General features: G+C 53.9%; 2 protein-coding genes and 1 long non-coding RNA gene across 6 annotated transcripts in view; 2 read left to right on the top strand and 1 right to left on the bottom strand.

The window, feature by feature from the left end:
• The window catches only part of Scube3 (signal peptide, CUB domain and EGF like domain containing 3), a 34,006-nt gene extending 20,705 nt beyond the window's left edge, over positions 1 to 13,301 (top strand). For 2 of the 3 annotated variants that reach the window (XM_031346852.1, XM_031346850.1), the window contains 15 exons: positions 511 to 633; positions 1,197 to 1,313; positions 1,985 to 2,110; positions 2,300 to 2,416; positions 2,554 to 2,658; positions 2,925 to 3,041; positions 3,277 to 3,435; positions 3,609 to 3,824; positions 4,135 to 4,296; positions 4,504 to 4,671; positions 5,172 to 5,333; positions 5,662 to 5,859; positions 6,276 to 6,428; positions 6,537 to 6,616; positions 9,620 to 13,301. In XM_031346852.1, the coding sequence (XP_031202712.1) occupies positions 511 to 633; positions 1,197 to 1,313; positions 1,985 to 2,110; positions 2,300 to 2,416; positions 2,554 to 2,658; positions 2,925 to 3,041; positions 3,277 to 3,435; positions 3,609 to 3,824; positions 4,135 to 4,296; positions 4,504 to 4,671; positions 5,172 to 5,333; positions 5,662 to 5,859; positions 6,276 to 6,428; positions 6,537 to 6,616; positions 9,620 to 9,769 (2,153 nt within the window). In that variant the 3' untranslated portion in view covers positions 9,770 to 13,301. The remainder of the gene's footprint in view (positions 1 to 510; positions 634 to 1,196; positions 1,314 to 1,984; positions 2,111 to 2,299; positions 2,417 to 2,553; positions 2,659 to 2,924; positions 3,042 to 3,276; positions 3,436 to 3,608; positions 3,825 to 4,134; positions 4,297 to 4,503; positions 4,672 to 5,171; positions 5,334 to 5,661; positions 5,860 to 6,275; positions 6,429 to 6,536; positions 6,617 to 9,619) is intronic. The other variant, XM_031346853.1, reaches the window with a different exon arrangement.
• LOC116074357 lies at positions 13,022 to 15,789 on the bottom strand. Its single transcript, XR_004112179.1, has 2 exons — positions 15,739 to 15,789; positions 13,022 to 14,901 (listed from the first exon to the last, which is right to left on the bottom strand). It is a non-coding gene; the product is annotated as an uncharacterized LOC116074357 (long non-coding RNA).
• Positions 15,790 to 15,848: 59 nt separating this feature from the next.
• The window catches only part of Znf76 (zinc finger protein 76), a 29,377-nt gene continuing 19,862 nt past the window's right edge, over positions 15,849 to 25,363 (top strand). The window contains exon 1 of one of the 2 annotated variants that reach the window (XM_031346798.1): positions 15,849 to 16,099. The gene's annotated coding sequence lies outside the window, so the exon portion shown is untranslated. Of the gene's footprint in view, positions 16,214 to 25,363 lie in introns of both variants that reach the window. The other variant, XM_031346797.1, reaches the window with a different exon arrangement.

Raw genomic sequence — 25,363 nt, 5'->3', positions numbered from 1 at the left:
AGGAAGCCACCCACCCACCCACCCCTTTCTTAGTACCAAAAAAAGCTTAGCACCAGGCTCTGAGCCTCTGCAGACCTCTCCGGGCCACTCTCCCACCTGGTCCCTCATCTCCATCGTCTTCTCCCTCTCTCTTAGAAGTCCTCTCTACCCCAGCCTCTTCAGGCCAGCCCCTCCCCCGTGAAGGCTGCCCCTCTACAGCAAGTCCCTTTAGGCTCCCCACATGACAGGGCCCCCAGCCTTTGTGACAGGAAAGGAATGGCCTCCCTACAGTCTTGGGAGAGTAGGGGATGTGGACCAGCCTGCAGCTCCCGTGGCCACCTGCTCCTACAAGTCTAGACCGTTGCCCATGTTGGCTTGGGTGGTTCTCGGACTCAGCTTCAGAGGAGATGGTGTTATTAATGGCCAGATATGCTAAGCAGGGAAGGTGTGGAAACAGAAGGAGACAGGTCAGGGCCCTCCTTGATCTCCTCTCCTTTGCTCCTAGCCTTCACTATTGTCCTTCGTCCCCAGACATAGACGAGTGTCGCTTAAACAACGGGGGCTGTGACCATATCTGCCGCAACACAGTGGGCAGCTTCGAATGCAGCTGCAAAAAGGGCTACAAGCTTCTCATTAACGAAAGGAGCTGCCAGGGTGAGCGGGCTCGGGCTGAGGGGGGCGCTCCAGGGATGCAACCTAGGAGGAGGCGGCACAGGAGGGCCCTATAGGTGGGGAGAGGGCGGGGGGGGCATGCTGCAGACAGACCCCGGCAGTCCCTCCTTCTTCAGTGTGGGCAGACCAGCTGCAGCACAACCCAGATTTTCCCAAGTGTGGTCTGCTGCGGCTAGGTTCCACACGCTACGGCATGTTCTAGACCCCGACAAAAATGCCATGCTGGGCCATGGTGGTACACCTTTAATCTCTGTACTTGGAAGGCAGAGGCAGGCGGGTGGATGGATCTCTGTGAGTTTGAGGCTAGCCTGGTCTACAGAGTGAGTTCCAGGGCAGCCAAGGCTACACAGAGAAACCCTGTCTCGAAAATAAGGACAACCAAACAAACCCCAAGAACCCCCCAGACAAAGGGCACAGAGGGAGTTGTCTGTGCTCAGCCACAGGTCTGGAGTTAGGCCAGGGGCTCTGAGCATCAGAGCCCTTCACCTGAGCATGGGTCAGGTGCCCCCAGAAAGACTCAGTGGTTCGAAACCTCGCTGTTCCAGACATAGATGAGTGCTCCTTCGACCGAACCTGTGACCACATGTGTGTCAACACCCCGGGAAGCTTCCAGTGTCTCTGTCATCGAGGCTACCTTCTGTATGGTGTCACCCATTGCGGGGGTAAGCCAGCAAGCTCACACTCTCTGCTTCCCAGCAGCCCCAGCCCCTCGCCTCTCTGCACTCCAAACGTCTGTGCTTGTAATGAGAAACCCTTGGGTGCACGTGTCCCGTCTATATCCACCAAGATAAAATAGAAGGCAGCTTCCAAAGGCCAGCTGGGAGACAGGGTGCCGGAGAAGAAATCCCGGCAGCAGGATGCTCCGGGGTCTCACACAACTCAGGATGGCTGCGAACACGTACATAGTCAGAGGTGACCCTGAACTCTGGTCATCCTGCCTTCACTTCTCAAGGGTTGCAATGGCAGGCAGCACACCCCCATGCCAGACTCTGCCTCCTAATTCTACCCTGCATTCCCTTCGCTGTTCCCAGAGACCCACCCTCAGTGTCTAGCCCAGTGAGAGGGTAAGAGAGGAAGGTTGGATTGGCCCCTGCTCAATGGCAACTTTGACCAGGGATGTAGAGAAGGGAGAGAAGTTTGAACTCTTCACAGGCCAGAGAACCCTTTAATATATCTGTGAGAATGTTACCGTGGGTCCTACCTGGGACAGATTTGTAAATACACACTAGTCTCCATACTCACAATACATAACTCAGATCCTCGCTCGAAGCCCAGTCCCTGGCTCTTACTCCTCCACCACCACTGGCACGCTCATTTCTGACTCCTCCCACAGATGTGGACGAATGTAGCATCAATAAGGGAGGCTGCCGCTTTGGCTGCATCAACACCCCAGGCAGCTATCAGTGTACCTGCCCAGTGGGCCAGGGCCGCCTTCACTGGAACGGAAAGGATTGCACAGGTGTGTGGTGCCCTCTGCTGGACAGAATCAGCAATGCTCTTCCAGCCTGCTGGGTTAGATGCGTGACATTTCAGGTTTAAAATGTGCCAGGTCTCCTTGGGCATGCCCATGTCTCTTTCTCCGCATTAACGGTCGGAGGGCAGGTAGACGAGGCGTGTTCGTATCCTCAGACCTTGCTTCTCTTCCTAGAGCCAGTGAAGTGTCAGAGTGGTCCCGGAGTCTCAAAAGCCATGCTCAGCTGCAATCGCTCAGGCAAGAAGGATACGTGTGCCCTGACCTGCCCCTCCCGGGCCCGGTTCTTGCCAGGTATGTGGGAGGGACGGGGCTGTGGGGACAAGGGAGGGCAGACTGGCTATTCGGCAGAGCTTCTGTTCCCCCCGGGGTTCCTCCAACCATTGGGGGTTGAGAGACGGGCCAGAGCTGTGATAGGCCCCTTCTCTCAGAGTCGGAGAACGGTTTCACAGTGAGCTGTGGTACCCCGAGCCCTAAAGCTGCTCCAGCCCGAGGCGTCCACCCTGGGAACAGCACCCTGTCCAGCTCCTGCCATGGTGAGTGGGCACCTGCCCAGAAGCCCGCCTCTCTTCTCTAACGCCGCCCGCCGCCGCAGTTCTCATCCCTGGCCTCTTTCCTGTACCACCTGTGTTACTCTGTAACTCTCTAGCTTTGTTGCCCAGCTCCTATCTGTTACACGCTGGGCTCTCACGTCCTGCTCTCTAGCTAAACCTTATTGCTCAGCTTGGAGCCGCCTTCCACAGCAAACCATCCCCCAGGCCCCTCCCCCCGGAGCTGTCCTGAGCTTCTCTCATCCCTCTAGAGGCTGCAGTGCTGCCAGTCAAGCAGAGGGCCTCCTTCAAGATCAAGGACGCCAAATGCCGCCTGCATCTGAGAAACAAAGGCAAAGCGGAGGATGCCGGCAGGATTCCCGGGCCAGGTCTGCACCTTCCTCCACCTGACTCTCAGTTCTGTCAGTGACTCACCTGCACCCGGAGCTCTGGATGGAAATGGGGGAAGCTGTTGTAGGCTAAGGCCCTGCAAGTCCCCGTCATTCCCTCCCATTGAGTAAACTATCCCAGGAGAGGGTTGGGGGCCGAGGTGGGCTCAGGGCTGTCTGGGGTGGAGGGAGAACTTGTCTACAATGGTTTGAGGTTGACACAGCCTGTTTCCAGGTGGCGTCCCCTGCTCTGACTGCCAGGTCACCTTCATCCACCTTAAGTGTGACTCTTCGCGGAGAGGCAAGGGCAGGAGGGCCCGGACCCCGCCGGGAAAGGAGGCTACGAGGCTCACTCTGGAAGTAGAAGCTGAGGTCAGAGCAGAAGAAACAACAGGTGGGTCTAGGGACATTGTTGGGTGGAGGGCCAAAGAGGAGGGCGCATGGCCTGGATTCCAAAAAGACAAGCCAAGGGAAGGGGCCACCTCAGCTCGGGGCTGGCCCGTCCTCTGCCTTCTGCTCTGACCTCTCTGTCCTCGCTCTCTGACTCACACGCCCATCCATTACCAGCTGGCTGTGGGCTGCCTTGCCTCCGGCAGCGGATGGAACGAAGGCTGAAAGGGTCCCTGAAGATGCTCAGAAAGTCCATCAACCAGGACCGGTTCCTGCTGCGTCTGGCAGGACTTGACTATGAGCTAGCCCACAAGCCAGGCCCGGGAGCTGGGGACCGAGCAGAGCTGGTGGAGGTCTGCCGACCCGGGCAGCACCGAGCAGGCACCAAGTGTGGTAAGAGAGCTGGCTGGGAGGCAAAGGTGTGGGGAGTTGGGGAGGCCCAACTTGGCCCTGGCTCAGAGCAGAGCAGGACCCCTTGCCTCAAAACACGAGGTAGTGAAGCCCCTCCTGCCCACGGCTTCCTTTCCCTGGTCCCAGGCTAAAATCTAGGACATCAGGCAGGGCCAGACTTGACATCCCTCTCTCTCCAGGCAGGGTTCTGTTCGTTCCCTAATAGATCTCCCATGTCCAGAGAATTGGGAAGGGGAGTCAGGCCTGGGTGGTGGGAGATGGGGGGTGGCTAGCGCGGCCGACTCTCCCTCAGTCAGCTGCCCGCAGGGAACGTATTACCACGGCCAGACGGAGCAGTGTGTGCCATGCCCAGCGGGCACCTTCCAGGAGAGGGAAGGGCAGCTCTCCTGCGACCTTTGCCCTGGGAGTGATGCCCACGGGCCTCTTGGAGCCATCAACATCACCACATGTGCAGGTGCCAGGGGAACAAACAACACAGAATGGGCGAGGGTGGGCACTGGGATGCCCACGGGCATGGGATCTCCCAAAGGGCAGGCCCAGGCTCCAGGCCAGTCTCCTAGTTGATGTCCTGTTTTGTATGCCTCTGTTCCCTAAGACTGGGTGACCCCATGGAGTGACTCAGGAACAACCCCATCAGAGTCGGGCCCTCACTTCTTTGCAGGTCAGTGCCCACCTGGTCACCATTCAGGAGATGGGTTTAAGCCCTGCCAGCCATGCCCACGCGGCACCTATCAGCCTGAAGCAGGACGAACCCTGTGCTTCCCCTGTGGCGGAGGCCTCACTACCAAGCACGAGGGGGCAGTCTCCTTCCAGGACTGTGACACCAAAGGTGAGCAGGCCTGTTTACTCCCCAGGGACTCCCCGTCCTCAGCTGCCCTCCACAAATCTCCAAGCCCCTCTGCAGGCCCGACTTCGTTATCCGACATCTTCCCTCGAAAGGGAAGACCCAGGTGCCTACCTATACAGGGTCTTGTTCTCTGAGCTGCCCCTTGGGCCAGACCTGGGGATACAAAATGACTAAACCCTTCCCGCCTGTCCAGAGTACATAGCAGATTGGCGGCCATTTCCCTCCTTCCCCCTGGTGAGCTCCTGTATCAGTCTGACACTGCTCGGGGAGGGCCTGCAGGAAGAGGAGGGTGCTGTAGCCAGCCACTCTGGAAAGTCTCTCTTCCCTGGCCTTAGACTATGTCTGGGAAAGGTAGGGACCCTCGAAGAAACCTGGGAGTCTTTGATGTCTGGGTTCTCCATGACAAACGTGCCTGCCTGTCCACGGCCCAGATGCCCACTTTCCTACCATCTTAGCTTCTGCCCTCTTCCCTTTGCCTGCAGTCCAGTGCTCCCCGGGCCACTACTACAACACCAGCATCCACCGCTGCATCCGCTGCGCCGTGGGCTCCTACCAGCCAGACTTCCGTCAGAACTTCTGCACCCGCTGCCCAGGGAATACAAGCACTGACTTCGATGGCTCCACCAGCGTGGCCCAGTGCAAGAGTATGTGGCAGGCCAGGCTGTGGGAAGTGGAGAGAGATCTCGGAGCCATGTGCATGGAAAAGGGGGATGGTGGTAAACCAGTGGGAAGCAGGGCTGGTGAGTGGGTGGGCAGGCAGCCAAGTCCCCTCCGTGCCAACTGTAGCATGCTTTCAGATACTGGGAGGGCAGGAGGAGGGTGGACACAGCACCCCAGAGAGCAGGTGGTGACCTAGCAGGGTTCACCATCTACAGCTGTCCTCCGCCTTGAAGCTCCTCGGCTTGCTCAGCATGGTTCTCCACTGACTGTCCATCTCTCCCTTGCTCTCTCTCCACTGGGGTGTGGCTGCAGATCGGCAGTGTGGCGGGGAGCTAGGTGAGTTCACTGGCTACATCGAGTCCCCCAACTACCCGGGCAACTACCCAGCCAGTGTGGAGTGCATCTGGAATATCAACCCCCCGCCCAAGCGCAAGATCCTCATCGTGGTCCCCGAGATCTTCCTGCCATCCGAGGACGAGTGTGGGGACGTCCTGGTCATGAGAAAGAACTGTGGGTGCAGAGCTGGCTGGGGGGGTGGGCAGCTGGGATCTGGTTGGGAGAGAGGAAGAGCTGGGGCGGTGGAGTTGGGAACCCACCATGAGAGCAGATGTGAGAGGAGCCGTGGAGGACAGAAGCTAGCACAGGACGTCCACACAGTGGTTAGCACAGGTTGGGTGGGCAGCAGTGAAGAAGCCAGACCAGGGGCTGGGATGCCAGTGCTGCTGCCTGACTAACTCTAACCCTAGCCTTCCTGCTGTTCTCATCCCCAAAATGTCTATTTTAATGCACATGGGATGTACAGTAGCCAGCTTTGTAGAATAAGCCCAGGGATGGCGGCAGAGAGGGTGTGTGTTTATGGGAGGGAGCCTCTGTCGGAATGCCCTCACGGCCCCAGTACTCTCCTGACCCGATGCTTGCCTTGCCAGCCTCCCCATCCTCCATCACCACTTATGAGACCTGTCAGACCTACGAGCGGCCCATTGCCTTCACCGCCCGTTCCAGGAAACTCTGGATCAACTTCAAGACCAGTGAGGCCAACAGCGCTCGCGGCTTCCAGATTCCCTACGTGACCTACGATGGTGAGCAAGGACGGGAGGACGGGAAAGGCCGAGGGGTGGGTGGGTCTTGTGAGGGAAGTGGGACAGCAGAGTTCCCACGCTCAGCCCCCAACCCTGTTGACTTTTCAGAGGACTATGAGCAGCTGGTGGAAGACATAGTGAGGGACGGACGGCTGTATGCCTCGGAAAACCATCAGGAGATCCTAAAGGCAAGTGAACGTTCACTGTGGTGCTGATGGAAATGGGCGTGCAGCCATGTGCAGGCAAAATGCTAAGTAACAGCATGCCTTTCTACTCCTGGCTCTGGGAGGCACGTGCTTGCCCCACGATAGGCCCGGGCACTGAACCCAGCTCACAGAACCAGTGTCAGCATGCTGCATATCACCCCTGGGGGAGGACAGGAAACATCCTCTGCCTTGTCCATGATGAGACGCAGAGAGGGTAAACTGGACAACGACGCACTGTTTACTGTTTTGAGACAGAGTCTTAGTAGTCCAAGCTGGCCTTGAACTCCAGGTTCCCCTGCTTCCAGCTCCTAAGTGCCAGGTGGGATTACAGGCCCAGAGGAAAAGAAGCATTTCTAACGTTGAGGAACGAACACCACCCTGGGTCTATGGATCCTGATTTGAGTCTCGCCTGGCACGGCGTTGCTCCCCTTTGATCCCAGCACTCAGGAGGCACAGGTGGCTGGGTCTCCGAGTTTAAGGCCAGTCTGGTCTATGTGTGGAGTTCTAGGACAGCCAGGGATACACACTGAGACCCTTCCAACTATTTTTTTCACTTCACTGTTTTTTAATTATGGCTATTTGTGTGGATATGTGCGTGGGCTTGCTAGGAGGCCAGAGGTGTCAGATCCCCCTGGGGATGGGGTTGCAGGCACTTGTAAGCCATCCAGTATGGGTGCTGGGACCTAAGTTCGCATCCTTTGCAAGCTGAACAGCATATGCTCTTAACCTCTGAGCCCTGGCCATTGTTCCAAATCAAATGTAGCTGGGTATGACGATGCACATATGGCCCCGACTATACAAGAGCTGAAGCAGGGTCGCTCGAGCCCAAGAGTTAAGAAAACAGCTTGGGCCGGGCGGTGGTGGCGTACGCCTTTGATCCCAGCACTTGGGAGGCAGAGGCAGGTGGATTTCTGAGTTTGAGGCCAGCCTGGTCTACAGAGTGAGTTCCAGGACAGCCAGGGCTACACAGAGAAACCCTATCTCAAAAAACCAAAAAACAAAAAAAAAGAAAGGAAGAAAACAGCTTGGGCGACGACACACTGGACTCCGTCTCAAACAGCAAATGAAATAGCGAATGCTCTGTGCAACTGTATGTCACAACGTAGTGCAACCACTCTCGAGCTGGTGCCACACACCTTTGATCGCAGTACTTGGGAAGCAGAGGCAGGAGGATCTCTGTGAATTCTAGGTCAGCTTCAGGCCAGCCCTAGCCACAGGGAGAAAACAAGGAAGTATAGTACAATCGTCTTGGTTAGAGTGGAGTTACAAGGCTGGAAGCCCCAACTATCTTAGAACTCTGTGTGTAACCTAGAAGCCAGGAGATTCATTGTTGGTTCACTTGGGTCTCTGAGAGCATGGGCGGGGGCTGTGTGTGTGTGTATGTGTGTGTAAATGTGGAGGTTGGGGGGCAACTTGGAGGGGTTGGTTTCTCTCCTCCCACCATGAGGGTTGTCAGGCTCAGTGGTCACCTCAGCAGCCGCTAGAGAGGAGTTTTAGGCCCAGTGCCCGGCCCTGTAGAGAGGAGGGCTGGAGAGGCCTATGGAAGGAGTGGTTTGAAAGGAGTGGTTGGATGACCAAGGAATAGTCCAGGCCAGGAAGTACGGCAGTAGCAAGGTGTATTTGGACCCCAAGGCATCTCACAGAGTGAGGGAGAGGAGAGGGAGGCAGGACACGAATGACGTACAGCTAGCATGCCATGCAAGGGACCTGACTCTTATTGTGAGTGAGGAAAGAAACGGGCTGGAGTGTCAGCAGTGGCGGAGAAATGTCTGTTAGGCACAAGGCCCTGGCGTGGCTCCTGGCACTAATTACTGTTATCATTATAAAAAGACATAACAGTACCTGCCTGTGCACCCAGCTACTGGGGCAGCCCAAATGCAAGGATCCCCCAAGGTAATGGACCGGATCTCAGTTCAGGAAATGAAAACCTCTTTCTGTCCAAACATAAAGTAGACTGACTGAACACCCTGCGGTGGCCGCCGTGGGGAGGCAGATCTATGGCGGGCCAAGGATAGAAGCATGGATGTTAGGCCCAGGCCCAGCGGCTCACCCTCTGGTCCTAATCATTCAAAAGGCTGAGGCAGGATGGCAGCATGGTGTAGATCATTTGGAGCTACAAAGCAAGTTCAAGGCCAGTCTGGGCAACTTAGCGAGACTCTTATCTCAAGCAACAAGAGTGCTGGGGATCTAGCTCAATAATAGAATTGCTATTGCAGAGTAATAGGATATAATAGAAATCGATTATAGCAGTATAGAGTTGCTAACAATAGGACTGCACAAGGAGCCCGAGACTTGGCTTGGCGGGGTTCAGTTCCCAGCGCCCACACACTGGCTCATAACCATCCATAACTCCAGTTCCGGGGAATCTAACACATTTCCGACCTCCTCAAGCATCAGGCATGGATGCAGTGCACACACACACACACACACACACACACACACACACTCTCACACACACACAGACAGAGGTGCATGCAGTGCACACACACACACAGAGGTACATGCAGTGCACACACACACACACACACACACACAACACAGGTGAAATACACATAAGATAAGTAAATCTAGGAGAAAAAAAAGAATACTAGCCTAGTGTCTCTGCCAGCCTAGTATTATGAAACAAAAGAAAGGAATAGACCAGCCATTGGAATAGCCCAGGTGAGAGATTACAGTGGCTTCACTCCGTGTGGCAGCTGTGGGGATGGCAAGCTGGTCTGATAGATGCTGGGCATATTACTGAGGCCAGAGCCAACCGCTGGCTGTGGGTGAGAGGGTGCAGTCCAGGGTGGCTCAACAGGCAGGGCCTGAGCGGCGGGGAACTGGACCTGTCTGAGCTGACTGAGCAGAGAGCGGACAGGAGGAACAGGAGGCCAGCGCTCACCTCTGGGCGTGCTCAGTATGAGCCACCGTTAGACAGGAAGCCGGGCTGCTGAGTAACTCTTCCCCCACGTGCTGACGACTGCCACCCGCCCTCTTCTGCAGGACAAGAAGCTTATCAAGGCCTTCTTTGAGGTCCTGGCCCACCCTCAAAACTACTTCAAGTACACTGAGAAACACAAGGAGATGCTGCCAAAATCCTTCATCAAGCTACTGCGCTCCAAAGTCTCCAGCTTCCTGAGGCCTTACAAATAGTGCCTGTGGGCCCCGAGACCCAGGTTTCAGAGCTCCCGCCTCCCTGGCCCTCAGAGCTGGCACCCCAACCTCAGACAAGAAACTGTCCTCTCCTCTTGGAGGAGAGATATCAACACACCAGGCGCTCTCCCCTTCTGCCTTTCTAGTCACCTTCTCTTCTTCCTCTCTCTCTCCTGGAAAATCATTCAGTGCCATCTCTGTTCCCCTCAGAGGCAAGGGAATAGACACCCTCTATTCTTCTACCATCACAGCACGGTGCCTTGCCAGCCAGGAGCCAAAACACTCCCCCCCCTGCAGCCCCCATGCTCCCCAGAGTGACTCTTCACAGTCCAGAGTCCTACCAAAGAAGCCTTTGACACAGCAGCTTTATGCCAGCGCCAGGCTGCTGGGGCACACAGTTTGAGCCCTGGGGTGCCCACACAGTTGGGCACAGTTCTGTAGAGCTTGCTCTCGTCTGCCTGGGGCTGACTCCATAGGGTTTACAAGTGTTCCATACCACTGGGCTCGCAAACCCCTGCTGGGTGGGCGGGGCACCCGGACATACAAAGCTCTCGGATAGCTCTGCAGGACAGAAAGCAGGTTTCTAAAACATTGCCCAAAACAGAAAGAAAAGAAAATGTGTTACAAACTCCTGCAGAACAAGTGTAAGCCAGCCTCAAGCACTAACCCTTTTCTTGCCGGTTCCCCCCCACCCCCGCCCCGTGCCCAGCCATGCCCTCACCCTACATAAGGGCTCCCTGGGGGAGTCCCCCCCCCACTAAGTGCTATCCTTAAAGAAGCCTGGCTGTTGATCCTCCCAGCCTAGACCTTGCTCCACAGTTGCTTATCCCTTGTAGTCCCAGGTGGCCTGTGGGCTCCCCCAAAAGAGGACCCCACTCTGCAACCCAGCCTGGAGCTGCCTACCTCTAGCCTCAGGCTGTGGGAAGCAGGAGGAGCGCCTGTGTGAGTGAGTGCCCTTGGCAAGCCGCCTGCCCACCCTCTCCACATCTGAGAAGTGCAATCATTTTGAGTTTTTCTATGTCGTCTAGAGGGAGGGGGGTTGTTTTTTTGTTTGTTTCCTTTTCCTCTCAGAATAACCCTATTTATAGCTGTCCAGGAGAAGGGGGGTGTGCTGGGGAGGAACAGCAGTTTGTCTGTCCGGAGCCTTAAGCGCTGGAGCTGTCTCATCTCAGTCCTCACTGTGGCCACGCAGAACTTCAGAGCCCTCAGTGGCGGCACCGAGCTAGGGCAATCCCTCAGAGACGCCCAAAGCATAGGAGACTAGCTCTGGTAGCTGGATGGGACTGGATGGGGCAGGAGGCGGAGGCCTCCTGACTGAGCCGATCATGCCGGCCTTGTGTGGCTCACGCTGTGGATCCACAGTTACAGATGAAGATGGACTTGGTCTGGAATCTTGTGCGGGTAAGGGCAGCCTCTGTCTTTCACTGCCTTCATGCTCTCCCGACACAGCACGGAAGGGGATCAACTCTAGAGATGGCCAGCGCAGGCTCCCAAGACAACCCAAGACAGGGCTGGAGCAGCCTGGAATCGGACAGTTATCCACGTAGGAGGCTGGGGAAGGACAAGAACCAGACATGTGCCTGAGACTGCCCACCTGCCTCTTGGAGCTGACTTCGAGCCTGTTCTGACTACTATTTTTCAAAAGGAAGCCCCGGCTCTGTGTGTCTCCAACTGCCCCTTCTCATTCCACCGAGGCCTTAGTCCTGGACAGCCACCGACTGTCAGCCGCTCCTCAGATCCAACTCTAGGTAACTGGCAAGAGATGCTACGACCAAACAGTGTGATCTGTACACACACCAGCCAACAGCAGATGAAGCTAGCTTCCTGGGGGTGTTAGCCAACACGGGGTGGGGGGTGGGGGTCAGAGAGCCACTGCAAAGCTGTTGAATGGGCTAAGTGGGCATTTAGTGGGGCATGCCACTGCTTCCCCAGAAGCGCCACAGAACAGCCTGAATCAACTCTGACCATCCTACTAGAAGCACGGATAACTCTGCAAGTCCTCTCTCCCTGCCATTTTGCCAGCTCCTGGAAAGCCACACAGTGAGAATGCCTCCCAATGTATGTCTCTAGGGTATGGCTTCTCCGACTCCCCTTCCCCGTCTCACCACACTTCCCCTAACCATTTATTCTATGGCTGATGGGACAGCACGTGAGATCGATCATATGGAGAGAGCAGGCCGCTAGGCTTAGCTGATAATCAAGATGGATGGAGATCAAGCAAGGACTTTGCTACTGTCAACCAAGTTGGCAGCGAGGAATCCAGGCAGAGCTGTTACTGAACTTACAGGGGATACTGGCCCTGAGGCGCCTCACTCTGGGGGCTGAGTGGATTGAAGGAGGAGTTAAGAACTCAGGGACTTTCTAGGACTGCACAGGTTCCAGGAGGAAATGGGGGGGATGGGAAGAGGAAGTGGGTGGGATGAGAAGATGGTGTGAACAGGAACCCTCATGAACTGACCCAGAAGCTTCTCTGTGGGCGACAGTGTTTTCGAGGTCACGTGACTGTGGCACCTCATCCATCTTAGCGCCAAGACCTGCCCTGCACTGAGTCCCAACGTGGGAAGCCACTTTGTGCTAGTGCTCCCAGCAGGAGACTCCTGTCATCAGGCACTTAGACCCTGGCAGCACCTCGATGCCTCTTTAGCCTCTGCCTCTATTTGTGTCGTCAGCCCAGCCCATCCCCAAGCCTGAGGTAATCAGGGGAAAACCGACCTGAGCCTGGACGTTAGCTGCCCACCCTATGCCTTCCGTGATCCTTCAAGGACTGCCAACGGCCTCGCAACGCTTATTTCCCTGGGATGTGGCGGCGAGAGAGACAGGTTTATTGCTTCAAGTGCAGCGGTATGGTCTGGGCTCTGGCTCCTAGGAGTCTGTGTGAATCTGCGAAGTGTCCTCCATGTGAGTGTCTGAGGGGACTCTTAAATGGATTAGGAAGTCGGTTCTCAGTAAGGGAAAGCTATCTCCCACTTAAGGGTCTGTATTTGCTGCTGAGCTTCTAAGCAAGGGAGCAGAGGCCAAAGGTAACTGACCCCAGGCAGAACATGGAACCCCGCCTGGTTCCTTCCCTCAGCAGACACCACAATGGAAACCTTGACATCGGACCTGTCTCAACGCTGGCGCTCTGCCTTTCTGCCATTATTCGGACTAGGAATCCTTTGACAACCACGAGGACTCGAAGCTCCCTGTCTGCGATCAGCTTAACAAGACACAACCACGGTACCGGTTTGGACAAGCTCAAAACGTTGTTCTGTGTGAGTCGAACTTTCAGAGAATGATTATCACGTGGACGGCGGCTTTTCTTTTTTTTTTTTTTTAATGCAGAAGAAAATCTTAAAATACTGTATTTATGTCTGCCTCCCACTGCCTTCCACACAGCAAGCATCTCAGTCGACAATAGGCAGCAGAAATGTGGTACACAGAATATTTTGCACTTGGGGGAAAAAATATGTATCTGAACTTGTAAAAAGGAATGTTTGGATTTTGTATTGTCTTTTTTATATTATTAAAATACTAAATGAAATTTCGAGGTCAAGCATGTATCTTCTCCTCTATTTCAACGCCTTGTCCTATAGCTGGTGGGGGAGGGGATTTTCGGGGGGGGTGTTTTCGAGACAGGGTTTCTCTGTGTAGTCCTGGCTGTCCTGGAACTCCCTCTGTAGACCAGGCTGACCTCAAACTCAGAAATCCACCTGCCTCTGCGAGTGCTGGGATTAAAGGGGGGAGGGGATCTTAAACACTCAAGTCTCCCCTTCTCACCACTGGAGGAGACTGGCCCCTCCTCCCACAGATCACCTTATTCCGGATGATTTTAATATCTGAAAACTCTTGTCCCTGTCTCTCTTTAAAAGCAACATCAGGAACTTTCCCCTTTGCCGAGCATGGCAGCCTTGGTCTTTAATCCCAATAGTCAGGAAGCAGAGGCAGGAGGATCTCTTTTAAGTTCGAGATCAGCCTTATCTACATAGTTTCAGGCCATCCAGGGGTATATAATAGAAACTTGTCTCAAGAAAAAAAAAGGGGGGGGGTTGAGTGGAATTTATAATATTGTTCTCCTGGGACTGGAGTGATGGCTCGGCAGTTAAGACTACTCGCTATTCTTCCATAGGACCTGAGTTCAGTTCCCAGCATGCATATCAGGGAGCTCTTCACTACCTAAAATTTCAACTCCAGGGTATCTGATGCCTTCTTCTTGCCTCTGCAGACACACACACACACACACACACACACACACACACACACACACTCATCAAAAACAAAAACAAAACAATAAAAATAAATATTTGAGGTATTATTCCTCTTAACCACAGGGCAATCTACAGGGGCTGGGCAGCACACAAGTGGCTCAGACATATTCATAGTTAGATGTCCCATCCCACCAGGCAGTGGTGGCGCACGCCTTTAATCCCAGCACTTGGGAGCCAGAGACAGGTAGACTTCTGTGAGTTCAAGGCCAGCCTGGTCTACAGAGTGAGTTCCTCGACAGCCAGAGCTGCACAGAGACACCCTGATTTAAAAACTAACACCAACCAAAACAAACAAACGGTAAGACGACCCTTCCTAGCACTTCCGACTGTTCTTTTCAATGCAGCATGGTTTTGGACACCAACGTTCTGAAACACAGCTTAGGTCGGCCACTACTGCCTATGGGCCATGGCCAGCAGTTCCCAACCGTTCATACAGAACAGCCTGAGAGATAGCTGATCTATAGGTATTGCTAGTGTGACCTGAGGAACAAGGGGCAAATGGCCTGAGCAGTTATTTGGATTTGCCCACCGGCATCTTGAGCTTTCTCCTTAACGTGTGTAATGAAGATATAGGTGGAACCACACCATGATCACTGAACTGCCTGCTGGTGCCAAGCAGTGCAATGCGGCGGTCTTGGCTCAAGAAGAGCCGCCAGGCTCAGAGTTCGAGCACGTGACTTTGTAGTTCTACCTGATTGTCCAAACAGATTTCTCAACACACTAAGTCATACTCACAGGAAGTCCGTGAATATCCAGTAGAATGCATTTACACTTGCAGCCACCAGTGGACCAGGTGCGCGCCAAGGCTCCTCCCCCTGGTACTTATTTTGAGCTGGAAGCTCAATTTTCTCCCACGTTTCTGAAAATATCCCAAATCACAACTCCTCCCTGCTTGGAAGAGAGATGATAAAAAGAACTTTTAAAGTTGGGTGCCAGGTGGTGAAGGTGAGGCAAGTTCAAGGCCACCTTGGGATGCGTAGTTCGAGTCCCCCCCCCCCTCAAAAAAAAAAGGCAAAACTATGGAAAACCAGAGAAGAAAAGGGGGCCCTTGGTTTTGTTCTTCACATAGGGGAGCAGTTGGTTTGAGGTGGGGGGGACTGAACTGATGGAGGAATGAACCTGAGAACCCAAGAACCTCCCTGTCCTTCCCGGATCCGAGCATCAGAATGTCACCTCTCCGAGAATGTAGTACTATAAAGCATCACTCCTCAGCCAGTGTCAGGAAACCTTCCTTCATCCCTCTGGGAGATGAGTCCAGCAGAGGGGGACGTCAGGCCCCTCCCTCGGGAGACAGGAGGGGGTGCACCATCCCTCATACACACTCACGATCCCCAGGGCACTGTGCCCTAGAACATGGGGCGAGCCAGTCTACAGCAGGGAGAATTGTCCCTCCATCCTTCATACTGCAGTCCCTACCCCCACCCCACCCCCACCCTCGGGGTGCAGTCCTCGCGGGAGGACCCTCTCTCAGGGAGACCGTCCCACAGGGTGCTGAGCCCCGGTTCACCTTCGGACCGAGCGCGGAGAGAAGCATCCCTTAGGGTGAAATCCCAAAGGGAAGACCATCCAGGAGAGAGAGAGAGAGAGAGAGACGCCTGTCGGGGCGCCATCCCTTGGGGCGCCGTTGCTCAGGGCGCGAGGGTGGGGGAGGACCGTCCCTCGCCGTCCCATCCCCTCCTCCGGGCGCCTGGTCACCGTGCTCTGCGGTCCCCACCCCCGAGATACCTGCGATGGCTTCTTCCTCCGGAGGGAGCATTCATTCCCGCGGGCCGATCGCGTTTCCCCCGCCCGCCCCTCCCCGTTGCTATGGCGACCGCGGCTTCCACCCGGCGTCGTGACGTCACCACGCCCTCCCCGGGCGCCCCGGCTGGCGAGGCGGCGTCACCCCGGCGGCCAGCCGTGAGAAGAGCGGGGGCGGAGCTCCGAGGCTCTCCGGGGCCCCGGGAACCGGGATAACCGCGGCGGCGGAGGGGGGCGGGCTGGAGCGTGGCCCCGCGCTGGTCATCCGGGTTCCGGGGCCCGGCGGAGGCCGCGCCGGGAGCGAGAGGGAAGTGCGGCCGCCCTGGAACCTGGATATTCGCGCGAGGCAAGCCGCGCGCGGGCGGGCGGGCTATGGCGCAGGCGGGTTGCGGGGCCGGCGCTGGCGGCAGGGCCCGGTGCATGGCGGTCTGTCGGCGGAGTCGCCCTCGGGGGCTGTCAGGTTGGTGGCCGCGGGAAGAGTGGGTCCACCGTGCCCCGAGGCGGGGAGGCCGGGCGGACGCGGGGCCCCGGGAAGGTCCCGAGCCCGTCGTGCCAACCCTCCTCGGTCCCTGGCCTGGCCTGGCCTGGCGGGCGGCCGGAGCCTCGCTGGACGGCGGCCTGGCCCCACCCCCACCCAGGGTCCCTGCCCCTCTATTCCGCCCCGAGACTCCTCCCCCAGGACTCCCAAACCCCACCCCGTGACCGTGACCGCGCCCGCCTCCTCCTCTTTGACCCTACACACACACTTCATCCCCTGATCCTCCCTTGACCCCTCCAGACCTCACCGGGTGACCCCTGATTCATTGAGTGCTAACCCCAGCCCTGCTTCTGGACCCACCAGTCTCAGTTCTGACACAGTCATCACACCACGGCTTCCAAGATCCCCGTTAAGTCCCTAGTGACCCCCCCACACACACACACAAAACTACCCTCTATGGACACCCCTCAGTCCTCTCCTGGCTACTACAAACCAGACCCGGCCTGTTTCCCACCCACTCGTCCACATAACTCGTGATCGCCGCCCCCCCTCCAACACCACAATGATCATCTCTTCACCCTACTGACATCCCTCTTGGACCGCACCCCCCCTCGCCCCCAGCCCCCAGTGTCAATCAGCACATACATTAACTTTATGCCCCACCGCCACCCTTGTGGTGCTCCAAGAGTAAATGGAAATGAAGTGTTCGTTGAGGCACCAGAGGATTGTGGATTGAGTGTGTGGTTCGAGTTCAGATTCTGTCATGTTGGGCATTGGGAACCTGGGCAGAGGTCCTTTCCTTGCGGTGGACTTGAGTTTCTGATCAAAACTGTGATGGGATTTGAGTTTGGTCATCCCAACTATTTCTTTCTATTAAAAGTCCTGCAATTCTTAGTCAAGCCAAAAGATAGCGAACTTTTTTTGTACGCTGCCTCAGACATGTAGACCTTGTAACCTCACCACCCCCCCCAACCGAACGGTTTTTCTTCATTCCCGTGACCCCGACACTTCATTGTCTACACTCATCTCCCCTTGATGGGACTCTGTCAGTTTGTAAAACAGTGTGGCACAGAGCTTCCCATTGGGATGTTGACATGATAAGCTTGGCCCTTCAGTTGAGGATTTAAAGCCCGAGGTAGCACGTGCGAACGAACATTCAGGACCCTTGCTGCCCCACAGGAAACCTTTATGGTAGACCAGTTGTTTTTACTGAAGGTCTAACTACAGGGTGCTGGGGACGCCACAGACAACAAGTGCATGGCCCATACCAGTCGCTACTGCTGCCATCTTGGAATCCCAGTCCCCGTCTCTGACGAGTGCCTTGACCTCTCACTTGGACCTGTCATAGCTCCTTAGGGATGATCCCCCTGCCCCAGAAACTACTGTATGCCAAGCTTATTTATATAGAGAGATTAACTTGACCTCTCTCAGGCCCAAGGTCTTAGCTCTTTCTGGCTCCACTCCTTGACTTCTCCTGAGAGTTGCTTTCAATAAAGGAATCTGGAGTTCAGCCTTTTGAACCAGCCATCCCAGAAAACCCACCCACTCCATTGTCTCTCATATCCTGACTTCCCAAATTCTCCTCAGGCCCTTGCTCCTTGCTTTCCAGGAATTCTTAAAGTCAACATTCGCTCATCTGATCACCCTCAAGGGCTTCTTCTCTTTATCCCATGACCTAGTGACTTTTCTCATACTCTTCGTGACCCTTGACCTCTTATTCCCCCAAGACCCCTTGCACCTTGTGTGGGAAGGACATACATTCCTTATTTTAAAATTCCTACCTGAGACTCCTGTAACAAAAGACAGATTAGCAGGAGAAAAGCATCCAGGTTTGTTTATTTATTTTTTTTGAGACAGGGTTTTTCGAGACAGGATTTCTCTGTGCAGCCCTGGCTGTCCTGGAACTCACTCTGTAGACCAGGCTGGCTTCGAACTTAGAAATCCACCTGCCTCTGCCTCCCAAGTGGTGGGATTAGAGGCCTGCACCATCACTGCAGGTGCATCCAAGTTTATTTAGTGTAACTTTCTCGATGGGAAGCTTTCAGTTAAGGAGGTGAAGACCTGAAGATTAGACCCATACGTTTTTATTCTAGGCTTGGTGGAATTCTAGGCTATGTGGAAAATATAAGGCCAAGAAAATGCAGTAAATGGGGGTGGGGTCACACTTGGCCTCAAACGTTCAGGTTCTCACCTGTGACCTGCACCCTTAAAATAAGGATGCTTTTGTTCTCTTTCTCATTGGGTACAGGAAGGCACGTGAGGACCTTATGACCTGCTTCAGAGGGGAAGATGGGAGAGACCTTGGTTCTTACATCCTCAGATTGCCGTATTTTGGGGTAGCTTTCCTGAACCCAGTTAACCCTAACAGCTGTCCTGCTAAGCCAGTGCCGTACCACTAAACTGTATTCCCAGCTCCTGTGTCTGCGCTTGCCTAAGGTCTGGGCCCTTGGAGCTCTTGGCTCTCACTCAGTGATGTCCCTGACATCACCCTCCATCCATTCCTGGTGCATATGCCTGGGGAATCTACGTGTCCCTGTGCTGTGGGAAACCTGTTTTCAGCCTGCAGTCTTGCTCCTCCCCTAACTTCTGCCATCCTCAGCCACATCCTGTTCTCTGAAACCTCTAATTAGCACTCCTAGTGACCTTGTCATTTGCCTAGCTTCTGAGAAATGAGCCGCTTCTGCCCCAGGACAGTCCCACCCTTCACACACCTGTACACTGGCCCATTCCGGGACCCCACCTTTGTGACTGTGCCCCTGCTCAGACCCTGCGTCTCCCTCCCCCCACCCCACTTCCTTTTCAGCAAGCATTCGGTTTCCAAAGAGAAATCGCTATCCTTTCCATAGTCCTCCCTCTTCCTCACGGCGCCCTCGCTTCCTCCTTCCCCGTTGCTGTCCGTATGAGTCCTCACCTCCCGGACCTTGACAAACTGACTATATTGTGCCTCTGCCTCGCGCCCAGCTCTGCTCTTGCAGTGGCCTTGGCTGCTGGATTCTGAGACTCCTCCTTTCGGTCCTGTAGGAGAGGCACCCCAGTCCTCTGGTTTGTCTCCAGGAACATCTGATGGATTCAGATGCTAGAGACCCAAGGAGAGAGCCCTGGGAAGGCCTTCAGGACGGATCTGGCTGTGCCTCCCAAACACACTCTTGTTCCCAGCCTTTTTCTGCAGCCGCTGCAGATCCTCTGCAGAGGATAGAGTGTGCTGACGCCCCCCCACACACACACACTGAATAAGTCCTATTGTTTTGTTAGCCCTTGGCTCCCTCCCACTGGAAGCTGGAATGTGAGTAGCAGGGAACTGTGCCCCACGGTCAGTTCTGTAGGTTATCCAGATCCCAGTGTTGACTGTACAGCCATGATCGGCCGAAGGTGAACTGGCAGGATCCTGCAGGTGGATTTCAGAAGGATCGCGCCCCCTTAGGTTGCTTTTATCTTTCTTAGAACATATTCTGCCTTATGTGTCTACTCCTCTGCTCCCTGCGACTTCCTTGAGACATCTTAATTCTCCCCCTCATCTTTGGACGGCCGTCAGCCATTGCTGACTGCATTGAGTAGGCCATGAGTCCCTCCTGTCTTTAGAAGGTCGTCAGTCAGTCATTGCTTCCTGCACTGAGGGAACTCTGAAATTCTGCATCACCCACAAGCATTAGAATTCATTCTGTGGCCACTTCCTCCTCGCACAGAGCCCTCTAAGCGTGCTAACAGGTCAGACATCGAGGAACTTAACTAAGCCTCTGTTTAGTCATCATTCCGGTGAGGCGATGGATAGTAATGCTGGGCTTCTCGGATTGTTTGCTTCTGGGTAGAAAGCTGAGGGGACACTAGACTCCAGGCTCAGCTGGTAAAGAGCCTGACGACCCAAGTTTGATCCCCAGGACACAGGGTAGAAGGACAGAACTGACTCCACTGTGTCCTCTGACACAGGATAGAAAGAGAGAACTGACTCCACCGTGTCCTCTTGACTGTCACTCGGACGCCATGGCACACATAGGATAGAAGGACAGAACTGACTCCACCGTGTCCTCTGACTGTCACTCGGACGCCATGGGACACACAGGGTAGAAGGAGAGAACTGATTCCACCGTGTCCTCTGACTGTCACTCAGACACCATGGCACATCAGCCAGGGCCTGTTTCCTATAGACTTGTTTTGAAGAAAATGGCTATGTGAACTGCTTAGGTGAGAGCGGAGGACCAGTCGCTAGCTGGCTGTTGGAAATTGTTGGGCCTTCGAAAGTTTTAGTCCTACTGTGTCGGCTTTTCTGTGTGTCGGAAATCTACATCAGGAGCTGGGGGCAGAGGTTGGGGGGAGGGTTGAGGATTAGATAGATGACTACATAAAGTTTAGCCCCGGTCCTCGGAAAGCACCTGCAGTCAAATGAGCTTCTGTTACTGAATCAGAACTTACCTAGGCTAAGCAAGCAGACCATTTGGCCCTAACCGATATTGGGAGACATCAGAAAAACCCGCCCTCTGCAGAAGTCTGTGCCGGCGGTCAGGGACTTGCGCTGTCCTAGCAACTAGAACCGTTGCCCCGGTGCCGCCCTGATCCCCAGCTCCCGGGTGGTTTCTTGTGGTAAATAGATGACTGGATCTGGACAACGGTGAGGCAGTGGGAGGGTACTCCCCTCTGCCCCCCACCCCCAACCCTGGGTAGAAAGGCCAGGCTCAGCAGGGATTTTCTTCTTCTGACCTACTGTGAGATCCTGAAGGCATGGGTGTTCATTTATTCATTCATTTGCTGATCCATCCATCCATCCATCCATCCATTCTTCCATCTCTCTATCCATCCATCCATCCATCCATCCATCCATCCATCCATCCATCCATTCTATAAGTCCTTGGTTGGTGTCTGCTGTGTGCAAAGCACTCTTTCAGGTGCTGGGGATAGAGGACTGTCAAAAAAACAAAAACAAAAAAAAAACACAAAACCCAAGACAATTGAAACTGTCAAGCAGAGAAGAGAGGGTGGCCAGAGTTCTTGTTTTAGTCAGAGCAGCAAGGAACTCGTTACTGAAAAGATGACGTTTGAACAAAGAAGTTAGGGATGAAGCTGGTGTGTATGTCTAAGGAATTTTATTTCTGTAACAGTAGACAAGCAAGCTCAAAGGCCCTGAGGCAGAAATAAGTCAAAAACTTGAGGAGCCAGCCAGTATAGCTGTGGTGCCCAGATGGCTAGCGGTCTGACAGGAGAAGGAGCTGCTGAGGCGGGGCGTGGACTGGTCCCTACAGGCCAGCAGCCACGGGAGAAGGCAAGGCAGATACGGAGCATGATTTGACTATTGTTCTGAAAGTCACTCTGACTGCTGGTTTGTGACTCAGCTGTGTTGGGGCAGAGTGAAAAGATGGGGTGCTCCTGTAAGTGGAAATTGATGGGGTGCTCCTGCAGTGGGAACTGATGGAGGGCTTATGCAGTGGGAACTGGCAGAGGCTAATTTAATAGGAACTGTTGGGGGTGGTCCTGCAGTGGGAACTAGTGGGTACTCCTGCAGTGGGAAGTAGTGGGTACTCTGCAGTGGGAAGTAGTGGGTACTCTGCAGTGGGAACTAGTGGGTACTCTGCAGTGGGAACTAGTGGGTACTCCTGCAGTGGGAACTAGTGGGTACTCTGCAGTGGGAACTAGTGGGTACTCCTGCAGTGGGAACTAGTGGGTACTCCTGCAGTGGGAACTGGCAGAGGCTCATTTAGTAGGAACTGCTGGGGGTGCTCCTGCAGTGGGAACTAGTGGGTACTCCTGCAGTGGGAACTGGCAGAGGCTCATTTAATAGGAACTGTTGGGGTGCTCTTTCAGTGGTCCAGAAAAGGAAAGTTGATGGCTTGGATGCACAATAAAGGAGTGAGAGGGAAACTGTTGGATTGCGGCCTTACTCTGAAAGAGGTGCCTACAGATGGATGGTTGAAGGTATCGGGTGAAGAGACTAGGGACAGCTCCTGGTTGCCATTTACTGGGGGGGGCAGGGAGTTTGGAAAGTCAGACTGTGAGAAGAGGAGGTTGGGACTCACCCCCCCCCCCAATCTGAGACAAAGTCTCATGTAGCCCAGGCTGGGTGGGCTCTAACTTACTGTGTAGCCAAGGATGGCCTGAGCTTTTGGTTCTCTATAGTCTCAGCTGCTGAGGGATGGGATGGGAGACGTGCACCATGGAGCCCATATCCCAGCCCCAGGGTCCACTTCTTTTCTTTTAATACTGGAATTCGTTTTTTTTTTTGTTTTGTTTTGTTTTCTTTTATGTTTGGTTTGGTTTGGTTTAGGTTTGGGGGGTGGTGTTGGAGTCAGGGTTTCTCTGTATAGCCCTGGCTGTCCTGGAATAAACATGTCACTTATGAGAGCCTTTTGGATAGCAAAATAGAACTGCTCATAAGCAGCTCGATACACAAATGTGTGGGGGCCCTAGTACCTATCCGCTGTCCCAGCACCAGGTAACAGACTGCATGTAGAAGGAAAGCTAGAGGCTTAGGAGACTGCCTGGACTCTGCCACCAGGTAGCCGTGTGGCCCCACAGCTCCTGGCTTCCCTTCTGAATGGCTGTCACATCCGTTCCCCTTGTGAGCACTGGTGAATTTAGAATAAGCAAGGCTCCGAGGCTGCATAGTGGGAGTGCCTCAGAGGCCGTGAGCTCTGAACACGGGCAGTGTGTTGGGGATAGATTCCCTCCATCCGTAAAGCACCCGCCCTGTGTGGCCGGCTGATGCCACCTGAAGGCGTGGCTTTGGAGACTGAGCCTGCCCTCCTGGAGCACAGCAGTCAGCTTCATGCTAACAGGCATGAGGGGCTCCGTGTGGTAGCATGAAAGCTGGGTGCACTGGTGTCACTGTGGCTCCTCAGGGCTTGCTGCCAACCAGTCCAGCCAACCAGTCAGTTTCAGAGACTGTCTCAGAAAGTAAGGTATAGAGCGACTGAGGAAAACACCAGTGTGAGCCTCCAGCCTCTGACCTCTACAGGCACTCAGACACATGTGTACATACACACTCAACACACACACGCGCACACACACACGCTCACACACTTGCACAAACATACACTTATACACTGACACAGACTCACACACTCAAGACACACACATTCCAAATACTCCTCACATACCTACACTTATACACACACACAGACACACACTCATATTCGTACAAACATACATTGAAAAACTTAAACTATTCCATCAAAGGGATGTACCACAGTTTGCCCGTTGAGGACATCTTGGTGTCCATGAGTTTGGGCTTTGAATGAACACGTCTGTGGATGTAGTCAGAGGATCACATGGGAAGGTTGTGCCAGCACCAACGTAAGTGGCTACCAAGCTGCTTTCCTTAGTGACCGTCCCCTCTCACACTCCCATGACAAGAGATGAGACTTCATGTCGGTCCACATCCTTGGCTGCATAGGATGCTGCGGTGTTTGGGCGCTCACCTTTCTAACAGCCTTTCAGGGACAGCAGGTTTCCAGTTACCTCTCCTCTGCTATGGTGTCTCTTTAAACCTTCACCTTCTTTATTCTCTTATTGAGATAGGTCTCACCCTGCAGCCTTGGCTTATGTGTAACCAGGCTGGCCCCACAGTCCTGTGAATCTTTCTGTATCTATCTGCCTTGTAGGTTTACGGCATGAGCTACCACACACAGTTTGTGTCTGTGTTTTAAATACATTTTGCAGCCTGGCAGTGGTGACACACGCCTTTAATCCCAGCACTTGGGAGGCAGAGACTGGTGGATTTCTGAGTTCTGAGTTCGAGGCCAGCCTGGTCTACAGAGTGAGTTCCAGGACAGCCAGGGCTACACAGAGAAAGCATGTCTCAAAACCTGCCCCCCCCCAAAAAATACATTTTGTAGATTTTTTAAAAATTTCCCCAGCTATTGATTTTCCTAACAAGCTCTTTTATCCATTGGCTTTTTTTTTTCCTTCTGAAAGCCAAAACTACTTTCTCTTTCTTATTAAGAGTTTGCATATTGTTCCACTTTGATGTCCTAACTAAATGGTGTTAATGGGATGTCACCACCCCTCCTGATGCTAATGGGATATGTCATTTTTCACAAAGATGGCACTTGTCAAGCTGGTGGTGACAAGCAGACTGAAGCAGATGAATACCTTTATCATTGCATATATATATGTATATATATATATATATACATACACACACATATGTATATATGTGTGTAAATTTTGAGGCAGGGTTTTGCTCTATATCTCTGATAGCCTGGACTTTACTGTGTCATCTAGGCTACCTTGCACTCTCAGAGATACACCTGCACCTGCCCACTGAGTGCTAGGATTAAAGGAGACACTCAGAGGTGGTTACGCCTATAACACTATGCCACTTGTGCACCAGTGGCTGTACCAGTGAGCGGGTCATCACTGTAGCTCGCAGGAGTCATAGCTTAGGGGAGGCTCACATTTACTTTTTCTCCCCTGGTAGTGCGTGGAGCACCTTCCCGCACCGTGAATGGTAGTGAGGGTGAGGCTTGTAGTTGAGTACCAGCTCAATTTCTCTATGTTCAGTGGAAAAATAAATGACTAAATAAAAATAAAGGTATGCTCTGCTACCCCAGTCTATACCTCTGCTAGTTTTCCTGTTAGTCCGACATTTCCACTCAGAGTTAGTGTAACCTTCCCACATACCTTGACCACCATCCTGGGTGTTAACAAGTTGAGGTGGTAAACCCAATTAATCGTGTGACCAAGATTCCATTTCAGTTGAAATGGTTTCTATTCCATAATGACAGGCCTACATCCCAGCAGCTTTGGAACTGGAAGTGATCCACGCTGCCTGGTCACTGCCTTTGCTGTGATTAGCTCTCATCGGTACAGTCGCAGCAGTATATAACCAAGTAAGCACGAGCTGGGCTTTTAAAGCCAGCCACATAGCCAAGTAAGCACGAGCTGGGCTTTTAAAGCCAGCCACATAACCAAGCAAGGACAAGCTGGGCTTTTAAAGCCAGCCACATAGCCAAGTAAGCACGAGCTGGGCTTTTAAAGCCAGCCACATAGCCAAGTAAGCACGAGCTGGGCTTTTAAAGCCAGCCACATAACCAAGCAAGGACGAGCTGGGCTTTTAAAGCCAGCTACATAGCCAAGTAAGCACGAGCTGGGCTTTTAAAGCCAGCCACATAGCCAAGTAAGCACGAGCTGAGCTTTTAAAGCCAG

This window comes from Mastomys coucha, unplaced genomic scaffold (assembly GCF_008632895.1).
Source record: "Mastomys coucha isolate ucsf_1 unplaced genomic scaffold, UCSF_Mcou_1 pScaffold3, whole genome shotgun sequence".
Lineage (NCBI taxonomy): Eukaryota > Metazoa > Chordata > Mammalia > Rodentia > Muridae > Mastomys > Mastomys coucha.
The sequence above is the reverse complement of the archived record's forward strand: the minus strand, read 5'-3'. Positions and strand labels throughout refer to the sequence as shown.